Genomic DNA, 16,333 nt, shown 5'->3' on the forward strand with positions numbered 1-16,333 from the left:
AGCCAGGTTCTGAAGTGATCTCTTCCCAAGGTAAAGGCTTTTGTAGCTTTTTCACTTAACTTTGAGCACTCCTGCCTTTCCTCTCACACTGTTTAGCTTTGACTTTCTTCTCCTTTTCTGTCACTAGAGAGTAATTGTCCCTTTCACAGGGACCTTGCTTTAACCTTGAACAGCAGTTCCTGTGGCACCTGATGTGCATCATGAACTATATATACTGATGAAAGAACGAGGTACAGTCCTAATGTCTTCCTTGACGTTTTCTTTTTTAACCTGTTTCAAGGAGCCCTTTCAGATGGGGCATGAAAGCTTTCCCAATTATAAAACTCCTTGTGAAATGTTTTTATTTGAAATATAGACTTATAATTAGAATAGTAGGGGGAAAACACAGTCTTAGCGGGCTGAAGCAGCAATATCTGAGCTGTTACCAGTTGCTGTTATCTGTCCTTTCGTCTGGATCTAAGCGTGAAACGGGTGTTTCATTATGAAATGCACACAGAGCCTTTCATTCTGGGGGATATCCACGTACATACTTCACTGTGGTTTTTTGCAATATGTGGTATCTTGTTGGTGAAAGGTAGATGTTTTATGACAGTACTCTGACAGGGAGTGCTGCAACAGGATTATGTGCTGGAGACAGAGTAGTCGCCTTTCAGGATGTGGTTGAGGAGAGTCAAAGGAATAAAACTGAGGCGCTGTTCTCCAGCAGATACCTTCTTGTGCTTGCAGCTGGTGGCAGATGTGAGGTGGTTGTGGCAAGTGGATGCAACCAGAAATTAAGAATTGCTTTGTGCATGGAGGGCACGGTGAGGGCTCCGAGGCTTCTGCCTCAGCTGGACTTGTAGGAAAAGAAACTGGTACAGAAACTGAGGTTTATTCAGCTCACAGGAGGAAAGCTACAAAACTGCCAGACATGCAGAAAAAGGAAAAGCAAGAAAAGAGTAGCTGTATTATTAAGGGTAATGAGCAATGCACATTCTCTAGCAGGATTAGGATGGGAGCAGGAACAGACTTGCCAAACTAAGTTAAAATCCTATTTCTGAAAAATGAAGGAAAAAAAATTCTCTAATGAGGTTTGATAGGCAAAGTATTGATAAGTATTACCAAAAATCAGGAAAAATAAGTTATATGGCCAAGCTGTGCAAGATGGCTGATGTTTACAAATATTCAAAGATGAACTCAGCAGCCATTAACAGGAGTGAAAACTTGAGTGAAAATGCTGGAGGGTATTTGAACTTGTTGTTAGCTCACTAGCATCTGTGATCCGTGCTGGTGGTGTTTGTACAAGCACAACCTGGGCAGATGTGAGCCCAGTCATCACTGCAAGTACTGCCCTTCTTGTAGGATCAAGCTGAGGATAAGAAGTCCCAGCGCAGGGCAGGGCGTGTTAGCTCTGTCCCAGCATTGTACTAACGCAGTTGTTTGCTGTTTTGGTGGGGTATGGGCACAGTAAACTTTCTTCTGCCCGTAATATAATGCATAGATGTTCCTGTCCATCTCCCACAGCCTGCAGGACATATGTAAAACTTCTGGAAAGGGAGTAGGCAAGCAAAGAAAATTTATGAACTAGGTCAGAGACATAAGGAAAAGCACTTTGACATGTTCACCTGTGTTTGTGCAGATAAGACACAAAGAAGCAGAGAGGAGGAGACAAAATGCAATGAGAAGAGCCAGCAGACAAGAGGGAATGCAGGGAGATGGAAAGCACTGTGCTGAGACACAAGTGATGACTTAGAGAATGAGATTTTACATGTATGACTAGTGCAAAGCAGCAAAAATGATTTGTGAAGCGCAGAGCAGCACTGTGTGCTCAGGGAGACCAGCGCTCCTCCCACAAACAGCAGCTGGCAGGGATGCAGTGGTGAGCATGTGGGCCTACCTGATGTGAGAGAAGAGAAACTTGCAGCAAGCCAAGCCAAATGCAAATTGAATGACAACGTGACTGTAGTATGGTAAGGATGAAGTAAATGGCATACAAGGTATTTTGGAAATCAAGCATGCTGGGTTTATAGGTCATGCAGAAAACACAGGACTACTTAATGCAGGTGAAAGTAGAAACCTACCCATATTAAACTGTGGACAAATAGTTTTAATAATACATGTCTAAACAAAACAAATCAAAATAATCAGTATAACAGGGAAAATAGCATCATGGATTCACTAGTTCCTTTAGGTTGAAAGTTCCTTTGGTCATCTCCCATGGGATGCAATAACTGTACTTGGTCACCAAAAAATAAATGCAGAGGGAAGGAAGCAGCAAAGAAAAACTGTAATAGAGCCGCTACCTTTGGAGGGCACAGAGGTGAAGGTAGCAGCAGAGAGTGGGGTTTTATGCAAGTTCTCCAGGGAACTGCAGGGCTTTCCCATCAAAAGCCGCCTTGACCCGAGGCCAAAGGCTTCAACAAAGAAGAGACTACTTCTCCTGATATTACCTTTTTTTTTCTCTTTTCTTCCCTGAAGAAAAAGAGGACGGGTGAGTGATCCAAGATTAAAGGTGCAGTGTTGCAATTTTGGGGCATTATCTCAGTTATGAGAGATCAGACTGTGAATTAGAAAAAAAATCAGTAAATTCAGAGACATTACTAGAAACCCCATTATTGGAAAACCCAGAAATAATCCTTGGTAATCCCACAAATATTTGCCAAGCAAAGGAAATTCCCCAGTGCGTATGAAAACTTAAGAGACAGCAGGCAGTGCTCTGAGCATGATAAAACATTAAAAACCATTACAAGATGGAGACCTGGGGTAGTATATCCTGCAGAGCTAAAATGCTGATCCCTGGGGAGCTGTAATGCAAGCTAAGCAGCAGCTTAGTTCTGGGCGGAGAAAAAGAGGTAAAATCTGTGACAGATTGTGTCATTTTGCTGCAGCTGTGCAGTGTGGGCCGGGAGAGGAGGGCCGGCATGGAGGACTCCTTCTCAGGGGGAGCCGATGCTGCTGCAGTGGGAGGTCATCAGCCTGAAAGGAAAATTGGGTTCTTGTAGAGTTGGATGCTGTGTGCAAGCCAGTGTGAAGCTAGCAGTACTGAGAGAGACTCACAGGCAGGAGAAGGTAAATAGATGAAATTCAGGGTTAGAGTCGTACGTTTATCCCTGCAGAGGAAAGATGGGAACCACGTACATATTATAAACTGGGAAAGTTACAGTTGGAGCATGCCCTTGCTGGGATGTTCGAAAGACTATGTCACCCTACCAAATCAATGGGAGCAAAATGATTGCTGTGTTTGGAGATGTCTGAGGAGAAAGATTGCTCAGCAAGGCAGCAAAAAGTGTTCAGAGAACCCAGTTTTGCTATAGCTTCCCCAGAGGCTGAAAGACATGGGCAGAAGACTCCCTGCTCTGGGAAGCAGAGTGCTCAGAGCTGGGGGGGTATGTCCTGAGCGCTGCGGGGCAAATATCGCACTTCCGTCTGTGGTTCCCACCAGGAGAGTTTCTGATGATATGGTGGGGACTAAGATTTATGTTTTTTTAAAAAACAAACAAACAAAAAACCCCAACCCAAACCACTACCATTGGATTATCACTATAGGCATCCCAATAGTATCATACTATGGCATAGTATAACATACTACCATTGGCTTATATATGCATATGGCTCATATATATGGCTATATATGCATTGGCATGAGCCAATGATAGTTTTAGTCCCACATCTTTGATTTATTTTTTTCCCAAAAAAATAAATACAGTACCGTGAGGTGTCAGCACAGCATGTTAAACGTGCTCACCATGGCACCTCACCAAAACGCCTGTCTGGGAGATGGGAGGGACGGAGGAAGTGGAATGCTGAGCTATGCTGGGAATGGCTTGTCTAACTTAACTTGTGCCATGGCCAAATGCAGACCTCTGCTGTCGAGCTGTGTCTACTGGGCATGAGGTATTAGTCCTGATAAAAGGGTTTGAGAAGCTGAAGAAGTGTTTGAGAAAGTACAGAAGCCAAAGGCTGAAGGTAATCTGGTGAAAGCAAAGTTTAGTGAGCATTTTCAGGTGCCCTTTGTTTCACAGAAATGGGTGACCCTTGTGTTCCCTTATAGACTCTGACTGCACACGATGAGCCAATATGCAGTGGCAGGCAGAAAGGCTTGAGGGGCACTTGAGAAGGATGAACGCAGCCCCTGGCAGCACGGGTGGGTGCCTTCCAATCCTAGCTTTAAAGCTGACTGTGCCCAGGCTGATAAGGCTTCTGGTGGACAGGGTACATTTGCCCAGTTGCAGCACTGAAAGGGCAGGTGCTGCTGTGGTCCTCTGCTGTCAGTAAGGGCTCTATCACTGGTCCGAAGCAAGGTAAGCATCAATATGCTCAAGCAGAGAAAAAACATGGCCTGCCAACTGTAAGAACAGCTCAGTCCTAGTTAAACTGACCTTTTAAGTACCGGTACATACTTTTCATTTTCAGCTTGGGCACTGGAACTACTGTGCAGCAGTCCTTGCAGTTATCATATTCTCCAGATGATGCTTTGTCCGATACCAGTGTCCCAGTGCCTGGAATGGACAGAGGACAGACACAAACGTGTCTATGGCCAAATCTGAGCTCTGCCCACCTGGGCCTATGGCTGTACCTGCTTGCTGTCAGCAATACAAACCCTGGAAACACCTAGAGCCTTGCCCCGCATTGCTTCTAGCTGGGGCTGCAGCTCGGGGAAGGTTGCTTCCATGAAAGCTAGTGATAGGGGGAAATTCTATGAGAAGTACTAAGTGCTGGGGGCATGGAGGCAATAAGCCCTGAGAAGAAGAGGAAGGCAGCTGCCTTTCATCTCTGTGCTGTGCTGGCAAGATTGTGTCTAGGACCTGCACCAGCTTGAGAGTAGTTTGCTAGGACTGTCTGAGAGGTATCACTGTCTATACCCTTAGTTCTCCACTAGTAAATCTTCCCTGCAGCATTGATACAAGTTACTTGCATTTAAATGTTTTCTGTTTCTTTTATTTAGCCTTGTTTCTGTTGCCAAGTGGCTTATTACACTTTGCGCTGAGCACAGAGCAGCTGTGCAAGCTGCTGAGCAAGGGGACCCCCAGCCGGTGCTCCCAGCCAGCTTGGGGATCGCAGCTACCAGCCACAGGTGAGTTTAGATTTGTGAAATGGCTTTGTCAAACCCACAATCCTGTCCTGGCCACCAGTGAGTGGACTGCCATCTGCTGAGCCGAGCCATGTGGCTGGGAGGATTCTCCAGTGAGCTGCTGCGTGGTCAAGCCCAGAGCTACATCACTTTGGTGTTCGGGGAATTTTGCCTCTAGCTCCAGTCAGCATTTATGAGTCCTGTTAAACCTGAATAACCACAATCCAGGGCTCTTGCTTCAAAACATCAGGTGAAAACGATGGTTCCCAAAGCTTTAGTGAAGTAAATTTGTCTCTTCAGAATATTGCTTACGAACTGGGAATCTTTTTTGCTTTAAGAAATGGATGGGTCTATGGATTATAGTTGCCAGTGTTAGCATCTACTCTTAATTCATTGTACTTTCACACACTTTACACTGCAGATACTGAAAAGCTTGTGTGAAGGGTGTATTTACACATATTCACTACCAGGACTCTTGTAGGGAAGTTCCAGTATGCAGCAGTCCCAGTCCTCTCGCATGCCATCAGCCAGTGACTGCTAGGTCACATCTGCATTAAAAGTCACATATGTTTAGCTAAAGTTAAACTTTGATATCTATTTAGTTACACTGGTGTAAAACTGTGGGTGCTCTTCTGTATGCTTTAATTGAAATCTGCATCGCATTGGGTTTTTCTTCTGGAAAGCTGAATCTGTTTAAGAGTATCCACATGGGTTTTCGATTGGTTTCAATAAATAGAATTAAAACCAGGTTTTGCTTAAAACGCTGCAAGTTTTAATGCAAACAGGGCCTTGGCAAAACTGAAAATCCCCTTGATTCGTTGGGAGTGTTTCTATCCCCTGTGACACATTTTTTGTGTGTTCAAATGTGCTGTGAACCAGTCTGCAGGTTCTCCAGTATCCAATCTTTTCCTGAAACAAGCAACCTACTTTGAGTTTAGCAGCCTCTCCCCTGCCCCTGACTGGCTCTTGCGCTTCCAATCAGGCAGAGAGGAAACATTTAAACACACAGCCCCTCTGCTTTGCCTCTCTGGCTCTGCTCAGAGCAGGAATCAGCCATGCAACTCAGCCCAGGTAAGGCCACACTTCACGATCCCCATTGCAGCTATGTTACGTTTAACAGATTTTCCCCTCGAAGCGCCTCGATTTATTCTTTGGCTCCTCACTGCACAAAGAGGGGGAGAGAGTAGAACCTTCCCATGCCCCGGGAAGGCAGAGGCATGGTGAGAGCAACTTGCACACAGCTGCTGCTTCGCCCTGGTACAGCTGACACCAGCAGCGTTCCCTGGCTGAGGGCTGGGATGGGAGAGGCTGGTGGGTGGGATAGGAAGGCTGTCAGGGGCTGTTGAACCATGCAGGTCCTCGTCCTGCTTCTGCACAAGACTGATGTCGATGCTTGGGGCATGCGGCAGCCCTCCAGATCACCCTTTTGTGCAACTGGACGCTGTTCTCGCCGCGCAGTGTAAATGGCAGCGTATAATGCAGTACCAGGTTTGTCACCAGTGGAAAGAAGTGTTGCAGAAAATCCAGGAGGGCATGCACCCCCTGAAAACCTCCTCTCTACCTTTTCCACATGCTGTTAAACTACTCTTATGCCTGAGCGTAATTTTCCCGCTGTTCCCTGTGCCCATGAATTACCCAACATGGCATGCTGGATCCTTAGCTGCAGGACAGTTTTTCCAGTTGTTTGTTTTGAAAGCTCTTAAGAGCAATATACTATCAGCTGAGGTTTCTAATTAACTCTGAATAGCTAGTCTGCTGCCACTCAAGTATAATTCTCATTAGCATCTCAGCTAACAAGCTTCAGTGTTTGCCCTCCTAATTAGCTTCTAGTTAGAAACCTTTCCCTATCCTAAGATGTGCTGTTGTTAATTGCAGTTCCAATTGCTTTTACGGCAAACTCCTGAGAGACTGCTAAAACTGCTGGTTTATATAGCCTGATAGAGATCAATATCTGGGATACTTACAACTGTGGGTTCTTTATTCCCCTGTAAGTGTGTGCCTAAACAGCATGCTTATGCAAAGAGGGGAGGGGGGGGAAGAGCCGCAGCTTTTAGAAGAAATGAGGAAATATTTTGCCTTTCAGACAGGTGGTACAATCTCAAAACGAGTTTGCTTAAAGCAAAGTACAACTTTCACAGCTGATGCTGCATAAACTGCTTTCCAGGGTTGTTTTTCTTTTTTTTTTTTTTTTTATGCAGCTGTCCATACAATGGCTGATTTTCTATGCCCATGGGTTTCCAAGCATTTGGGAGTGCCCCGCAAAGTGCCCTATTGATGCCGAGTTTAAAAAGCAAGTGTATTCGTCTGTTGCCCGGACAGAGCGTGTGTCAGGTTAGCTATTCCTTCTAGGCTGCGAGCTCAGGATGGTATTTCTGTGGAATGCTCTTAGCACAGTTTAATGTATGCCTGCGAGTTGGATTAACCCCTTAGTCCCTACGGCTTGGGAGTACTTATAGCACATGTAGTATTAGTGGGCTCAAACAGCTGTGCCTGTGTAGAACAGGCTAATTGATTCAGTGGAGCAGGGTGTGTGGTGGTGCAAGTTTCCACTAGAGCAGAATGAAGCATGCCGATGGAGAAAGGTAAGTCTTTCAAGTTTCACAAAATACCTTAAGTTGTCAAGTGCTTGTCCCACGGAAGTAAATCCGTTCTGTGCAGACTTTCAACTCACACATTTATCTCTCAAAGAGGGGAAAAAATATTGCTCAGCTTGTGAAGCTTTACTAGTGGATTTTTTACTCCAGACACACCCAGAGTCCTGTTACCACTTTCTGAACTGAAACCCACTTTTTGATGAGCGTTCTGAAATTGGTTTAACTAATCAGACCTCATGCATCCCACTGCTCTGGGTAGGATAAGAAGAGGGCAGCACTGAAACAGAATACTGAACTTTATCATAGGATGCCTGGATCCCTCTACCTTGATAACTGCTTCTTGCTCTCTTTTTCTAAATTGAGGGGTAAGGTGTTCATGTTACCAATACAAAAGAACTTAGAAGATAAAGATGACTCTTTCTGATTTGTCTTAGGGAAACTACCATAATCCTGCAGTGTTTTATCATGCTGTGACTGAAGGCTCTGGTTTGAGAGGACCCATGCACCTTGAGCAGAACCCCCTTAAGGCAACATATAGATGTAGGAAGGTGCTCAGTCAGATCCAATTCTAGTATCAGGCTTTTAGAAAGGGAGAAAAATCTAGTAATGAATATGCTTTGGTTCATAACGCACTGAAAAATGGAATTTAAATATGTCCTGCTCACACTAATAGCAATAGATGTAATTAGTCATAGATCTTTCAGATCTGATTGCTTTAAAACTATGTGTAAGCACTTAGATGGACCTGAGGTAACTGTGCAAGGTGAAAGGGTAGGAGTATGTTTACACAATGTTGCATATATGTCTGGTTTTGTTCATATAAGATTTAATCTTTTAGCCATAAACTATTCACTAGCATTTTTTAGCCGTAAAAAAAAAATCAGAATTTAGAACACAGCCCTTGATAAGAAGCTGATTTTCTTGATTTAACTACCTATATCCAATTAATGTGTTGGAAAAAGGGAGTAATGATGGTGAGCAAATTGCAGTGTTTGAAACTATTTCTGTTACATATCAAAGAGGCATATTTAAATGAACTGTTTAACCTTTTACCTGCAAAACTGGATTCCAGGTCACAAATATGCCATTTACTGTGCTCTACCTTAGTCACAGATGGCAGCATAAAGTGAAGCACACTCAACTGATAAAACTTCTTTAGAAGCTTTAATGTAAAGCTTGAGTTTGGGTTTGGGAAAGGATTTCAAGTGAGGGATCTGTAGTCTAAGTATTAAATACAGATTAAGGCAGGGAATTAATCAAAGGTAGCAGCAAGAAGAATTCAGAACAAAGGGTTCTGATGGTAAAATGGAGAAAGACACAAAGCACTTAAGTGAAAGTCCAGCTGTGGAGGTACTTTGCCCTCGGGGGGGGAGGGGAAAAAAACCTCCAACCCAAACCCCAAAATAACCCTTTCAGATCAAAATTCTGCAGATGCTACCAACATGTTAGTGTGAGCCATCAGACATGGATTTGCATGTCCTCAGTGCAAGGGAGGTGTTGATTATTTTATCCATTTGCCATAATAACATATTTCTTTCTTCCTAGAAGGTCCAATTTGTGAGAACTTCAGTGCTCTTAGTGTCTGGGGGGAAAACCTCCAAAGACCAAACTTGGGCTGTAATAATTATACTGCCCTTGCAAATTGTTGAATAGATAGACTAAGTATGGAGGGCTTCCCATGATCTCTGTTCTCTTTAACATGGCTTGCCCAAAGTATTTTTGTCATCAGACCAGTTTCTATAGAGCTGGTTTATTGCCAAATTTGTCACAAAGTATTTTTCTTGATGTGATTGTAAACGAAATTGGTGTCATGGTATTTTTGTTAAGGCAAGCAATAAATTACATTCTGGGATAGAAAAATGGTGATAAAGTACTATCTACGCTGACAGTGTAGACAGAATAATGTTGAAATAACTCATAAACATACTGATTGAGTAGGTTCCTCTATAGATCAGGTAGAGCCTTGGCTCCATGTGGTTCAGTAAATGTTCATGAGGTTTTTCTGAATCTGAAAATGGAGAGGATCTCATAACCCTAATTCTTTCTTCTAATAAGACTATGATCTAGGCCATTTCTTACAGCAGAACAGCCTGTCTGCATATATCATTAGAGAGGGCATCCCCTTAATAATTTATACTACACATACCAGGTGTGCTGATTATGAAATTTCCCTTGAGGCTCCAGAAGGAAATGAAATCCTAATAAATGCATGAGATAGTGGAACAATGCTAGAATCTCCTGGATGGAAATCAGTCATCTGTGTCATTGATCCTCCTTACAGCAGTTTTTAGAAAACATTACAGAAGCAAGTCTTCTTAGACTTGTCAACCAAACTATGCTGGAGGTGTGAAGAAACTGCCTTTCCAGGGAACTTCAGTGCTCTTGTGGGGAAACGAAGAGTAAGGCTAGGGGAGGGAATCAATTTCTTATCTCAGAGGGATGTGGAGGTGGCAGTGTTGATTATGATCATAATTAGTATTATTGCACAGTGATGACTGAAGCATGGTCCGGAAACTGGAAAATTCCCCTTATCAAAAAGCTGGCTGAGAAAATAAGAGGACTCTGTTTTGGAAATATAGGCTCTTCTTGTCTTGGCAAATGGAGCAATTTCATTTGGAAGAGACTTCCATTCGAGATACTTGTTATCAAGAGAGTATTCAGTGAAGAACAAGGGCAGAAAGGGCCTTTCTCTGCAGAAGTAAATGGAGAAATATCAATGACACTACACATAGGATCAGAAAAGAAAGAGAGAGACCTTGATTTGAGAGGCAACAGGGAAAGCAATGTATGGATGTGAAACAACTGAATGTAACAGGAAAAAGACAACACTGGTTTTTAACCCAGAGCAATGTGCAATGATCAGGACAAACTAAATTTCCTTGTCCCTGTGCAAACAAACAAAAAAATCTCTGAGAGGTAGAATACATAAATATAAGAATGATTCTTACAATCCTGTGGTTCAAAGGTACAGCTAAAAGAGTAAGATACTTGCAGAGAACATGCGGCCAATGAGAAGACATTGTACTACGAGCTCAAGGAAGTGTGTGTTCACTCTTCTATCAAGAGGCTTGAGCAGAACTCTCTGAAAAGCTGGTATTGTTCAGTGGAAAAGCAGAGATGTGTTAGAAGTAAAAAGGCATCTTTCAGGAAGTGGAGGTCATGTTTGAACAGAGAAAATAGAAAAGAGCGTACATGCAAGTTAAATAAGGCAAGTTAAACACGGCAGATAAAATCAATTTTGAGGAAAAAACTTCCTAAATTCACAGAAGCAATGAGAAAACCCGTTCAAACATACGAAGAGTAGGAAGCCTGTACATCAGCAGGCTTGATAGGTGATTGCAGTGTAATAAGAACACTCAAAACACATAGGGCTGTCACAAAAAGACTAAATAAATCTTTGCTTTGCTGTTCATTATAAAAGGTCTCGGGGAACCTTCTCTTCTGAAGCAGTTTGGTACCTGAAAGAGTGTGAAGAGCTGTTTTAAATTGAAGTGTCAGCAGAACAGGTTTAGAACAATGAGACAAAACGCATAATACTATTGATAAAAATAGGTGGTAGCTATGATAGCCACGCAAGAGTCCCAAATGTGGAGCTGTTGGGTTAATGGTTTTGTTTGATATGAATTAAATAATTGTTGTGGCAAGTGAAGGTGGCAAATGTAACTGATGCTTAAAGGGATCTATGTACACCAGTAAATCTAACTTTCCTTGAGCAAATTTATGGAAACTAAAATGAAGACTTGAATTCGCAGAGTAAATATGATATATTGGGTAAATGTCAGCATGGATTTTGTAGAAGGAAGCTGTCACAAATCTGTGTGCTTTGAAGCCCAGCAGCCCGTGGGTAGAGGTGATTCAGTTGATAAGGTATAACTGGGCTTCCAAGGTCCCTCACTAATGGTCATCAAACCCCCCCAAGATCTCAAGAAATAAAAGGGAGAGGAGTCCTGTAGTTTTGAACTAGTCATTGCTCTAATTAGTTAAAGGTAATAACACAGAGGATAGGAACTGAATCATCAGTTTTCCTATTGCAGGAATGTCACCAGGCTACAGGAGTCTCTGTTGATATTCTCTCCTGTTAAATTATCTACTAAAGTTTTAGGAAAAAAGGAGAGATGACAAACTTTACATATAAAAAGTTTTCAAGGTAGTAAAAATTAAAACTGCCTGTGAATATTCTTCTCTGCTTTCTTACCCAGTTTAGATAACTACAAAGTAACACATAAGGGAAAAGAACCATACCTATGCATCCACAGAGATGTAACCATTCAGGAAAACTTCTTGGTAGCATTTTGAATAGTTCTTGGAAAACATCAGCTCAATCCTCAGTAGAGCTCAAGAGATAAATAGGATGTTAAAGTCTTTACAGAGAACTTAAAATTAAAAAAAAAGAAAACCAAACATTTGTGTGTAAATCCAGAACATGCCCAAATGTTGCAGAGTGTGATAACTGTCTTGAATACAGTAGAAGTGGAAATGGTACACAGAAAAGTTGTTGTAATGATAATACATACAGAATTGTTTCTGTGCTGAGAGAACTCAGACATAGGCTTGGGAAGGACCCCTGGCGTCACCATGTTCAGTCCTCTACTACTGCCTCCACCATGGCATACAGCTTTTCTGTGTATTTCTCAAATACTGCCAGAGGATTGCCTGGTCTCAGATTCGAAGGCATTAAGCTTGTTCAGCTCTGCTTACGCTGCAGTAGATAGCTGTCCTACTCTTGCTCACTCCACCTTTTTCCTCCTGTTCAGCAGTGTCATTCATGCAGAAAACCTAGCTAGATTCTAAAACTAAAGCTGGTAGGACTGCACTGTGTATTGGCATGGGATATAATTCATTTTTTTGGTATTTAATTAAAATAATGTGACAGTGCAAGCAGGATTGGTCAGCATAATTCTCCAAATGATGAAAGCAACGTTAAACTTCGTCATGCTCCCGCACCATTGCAAATACTGAAAAAATGACCATAGCAAGTCAGTGAAGACACATATCTCTGGTATTCCACAGCCAACAGGTGCTTGGCTGGAAGGATATAAGCCATGTTTGTCTCTTATGCTCATACTTATAAAAACACAGGATCCTCTTCTTTTTCTTAAAACAAAAAACAACCTCTAAGAAACTTCATCTCTGTACAACTCTGTACTTTTTCTGAACACAAGCCTGCCAAACACTTTCTGATGCTCTGGGTGCAGGATATCAAATTCCACCAGCAGGTGTCTTCAGAGCTGTGGGAGTCCAGGGAGGAGGTTGTGTTCCTTGGCAGAGATTTTTAAATTATCACCTTGTTAAGGTGAGTGGGAAATTCTGTCTAAAAATCACCAGCACAGAATGATGCAGAATTTTAGCTGTAACTTTCTATTTTGTGGGAGGAGGTTATGGGGTGCTTGCCATTCACTTTTAATGCTGTTGGATAAACTAATGAATATGTTGCTGAGTTGAGCCTGCAATCTAAATCAAGAATTTGTGTCAGACTTTATTTCTGAATGGGCCTGAAACAAATTCTGTAGCTCTTGCACACATCTACCTGCAAGATTATCTTGACAAATGTCTAAAATGAATTGCAAATATTTCCATTTACTCAGCCTCCACATCTATCCCTATTCAGAGGGATACATCCTCTAAATACCTCCTGTTTTGTCAGTGTCCCTTTTATACTGCATAGCTCTGATTTTTATTGTTAGTATATTTCAGTGAGACTAAAATGTACTTATTTTTTCAAAAGATGTATTTGCAACTTCCAAATTGTGCTACTTGTGCTTCCACTTCTTTCAAATACATATTTGAAGAATTGGAAGAAACAACAAAATCAAAGAAAATCAGGCTCACAGGGTTTAAAAACACATGTACAGACTTGTTCTTTAATTAAAAACATACTCTTTCCTAACAATTAAACATAGAGCTAGCTGTTACTTTATTGTGCACACATTGGCTAACAGGTACTTTAAAAATTCCTTTAAGAAACCCCTCTAGTTAAATTTTTGCAGGAAGGTGCAGGAAGCCAGACGAGAGATACATAGTTAGTAAAACTACAGAAACTTTCTATAGCCTATTGGACTGCAGAGAATTTTATGATCTGCTCTACAGTCAAGGAGCCCAGATTATTTTTAACCTCAGCTTAAACAAACACTTAAAAATTCAAGGTAAAAGCACTTTGGTAGTGATAAAAGAGATTTGTAGTTTGACATTTTAACCCTAAAGTAATAGGTCAGGACTTTGAATGGTGGGAATTGATCTATCTCTGGGTGATTTCAAGAGAGCTTGTTTGCAGGATCTTGTTCCCTCCCCAGTACATGTCCCTTGAGCTCTCTGCACTGGTATCTGCTTAGGCTCCTGGGTATCCTTTTCCCATCCCCGTGCCAGCTCTCAGGTCGCATCCTGCGAGCAGCTCCCACACCCTGCAAGCTCCAAACCTGGCCAGGGGAGTCAAACCTGCCCCTGTTGCCAAAGCCTCGGCTCACAGCCTTACGCTTGCTGTTTAAGATACAAATGATTGGTGTGGTGGTTTTCATATAACAACTTAATGGTTATAATACTTGTCTCAGAAGTGGTCAAACTTGGGTTTGGGTCCTCCTTCTCTCAAGGGATATTCAAATCCACCTGTCCCTTCCCAGGCTGTAGGCAACCTCTCAGCCCTTGCTATTGAAGTTGTGCCATGGTGTGGAGCAGGATTCGCAGAGCCGGAGAGAAGCAAGTGGGAGCCTGACTGTGGCCTACCGGTTGGGACCTCCCCTGAAGGGAGGTGGGGAGCAGGTATCTGGCAGCATTCCCAAGGCTGCTTACTACCTGCTTTGCATGAAAACATCACTGGATAAAAATCAAAACCAGCCCTGAAGGCAGAGTCCAAACCCAGCACCTCTTTCCACAGGGAGAGGTTGCAACCACGTTGCCCTGGCAGCGGGTGCTATTTCTGCACCACCCCAACCGCACCCTCTTCCTCCAGCTACATCTTTAAATGAAAGCCAGAGCAGCTGCTCCCTCGTACCGACGCCAGAGCCCTGCTGAGGAGCGTTAGCTCTGTTCACATCTCCCCAAACCCAAGTGGGCTTTCACGGGTGTAAGTGCTAAGAGGTTCAGCTCAGCCAAGATGGTGGATTCGCAGCATGGAGGAAGAAAAACTTGAGGTACCCAAATACCTTCTTTTGATGAAAAAAATGGGTTCCTGTTGACTGTTAGGTGCCTAATCAGTTATTTTCTTGGAGGAGCAAAGAAGTCATGGCTCATTTAGGTCTGAGTCTTAGGCTTGGAAATCGCTTCCTGTTGCGATACTCTTTAGGTACCTCCGCGGTTTGAGGACCTTGCCTTAAGTGAATTGAAAGCATGTTTCATTTTGAGATGTGACTGAAGGACGTGCAAGGTTGATTTCAGCTCTGGAGCATCCAATTCTCTTTTGAAAATTACTTCAGTTTCACAGTCATTTAGAAGCTTTTGAAATTTTTTCTCTTGCTATCTCTGGCTTCTCCTTGTGTAAAATAGAGATAACAATACCTTCAGGACCCACCATATTTTAAAAAAGATTTGTGATCCTCTGAAGGACAGCACACTGCGCATTGAGCACTAACTGACTAATGGAAGAGTTTGGCAGATGAGAGAAAAGTAGGGGAAAAACTGCATCTGCTGGTGGCCTGGGTGAGGCTGGGATGTTTCTTTAGAAAGACACCTTTTGCTGGCAGTGGTTAAGATGTGAGAATGAGGATGTTTGTCATGTTCTTTTGGCTTAAAGTGAGTAGCTTTGAGCATGCAGGAATGAGGCTGTTGAAGGTTTATGGGCCAATTCAAGTAATTTATGATGGAACTATATAGCATGGGGAATATATTTGTCCACAGTATTTGAAAAGCTAGAGTTCACAAACTAAACTAAACCCACCTCATCTAGACCTTTACAAGACAACCTTGGCTAACCACAGCTGACCTTCCTCCTCAATTGCTCTGAAATGTTTCCTTGCTCCCCTTCTCACACGGTTTCTGCCAAACCCTTTCTCCCCCAGACACAAAGTTCTGCTCCGGGTCGGTGATCTGCTGCGAGGACTCCTGCGTTGACTTCAAGGCTCATGGAGGATCTTCTGTTCCTAGGACAGCAGGTACCGAAAGTTTTCTTCCACACCATAAAACCTCCAAAGCTGTAAAAGTGCAGGTTTGTGCATTAAGCCTGTGCCTCCCTTCTGCTCCTCTTCTGAAAAGCAGGGCAAGGGAACGGGGCTGAGGGTTTCAGGGCCGCAGTTTCCGAGTGTGGAGAAGTTGCTGTGTCGTCTTCTCTTCAGCCAGAGGTTGTCAGGTTGGTCACTGTTTCAGTCCCCTGTAAGGAGTTGTTTCACAGGTTTATACCTTGTGGATAGAGGAGTCCACATTATAACACCTGCTTGGTGTGGTGATTGCTCATTTGGGTTTTTATAGGGTGTAACTGATCAGTACTTTGTCCTTGAACCCATTTGCTTTTTACTGATGCTGTGTGACTGGACCATTTCAGAGATGTTTGCTAGTAGACTGGGAGGGGTGTATTTTAAAATTTGTTGGCTTTTAACATTTCCTCATGATTTTGAGTCTAACAACTTTTTGTGTCTCATGGTGGACATGCCTTCTTACAACCCTGTATTAGACTGGCAGTCAGCCTCATTGTCTCCCCAAGCTTTTACATGCAGAATTTTTGGATGAGACTATTGCTTAAAGAAAGACAAAATAATTTCTCTTT

At 42.8% G+C, this 16,333-nt stretch overlaps 1 protein-coding gene across 1 annotated transcript in view; it reads left to right on the forward strand.

Moving 5' to 3' along the window:
* The first annotated feature begins 6,091 nt into the window (after positions 1-6,091).
* Positions 6,092-16,333, forward strand: part of MSANTD1 (Myb/SANT DNA binding domain containing 1) — a 44,074-nt gene continuing 33,832 nt past the window's right edge. The window contains exons 1-2 of the mRNA XM_064450804.1: positions 6,092-6,121; positions 15,633-15,725. Coding sequence (XP_064306874.1) covers positions 6,106-6,121; positions 15,633-15,725 — 109 coding nt within the window. The 5' untranslated portion in view covers positions 6,092-6,105. The remainder of the gene's footprint in view (positions 6,122-15,632; positions 15,726-16,333) is intronic.

This window comes from Phalacrocorax carbo, chromosome 4 (genome assembly GCF_963921805.1).
Source record: "Phalacrocorax carbo chromosome 4, bPhaCar2.1, whole genome shotgun sequence".
Lineage (NCBI taxonomy): Eukaryota > Metazoa > Chordata > Aves > Suliformes > Phalacrocoracidae > Phalacrocorax > Phalacrocorax carbo.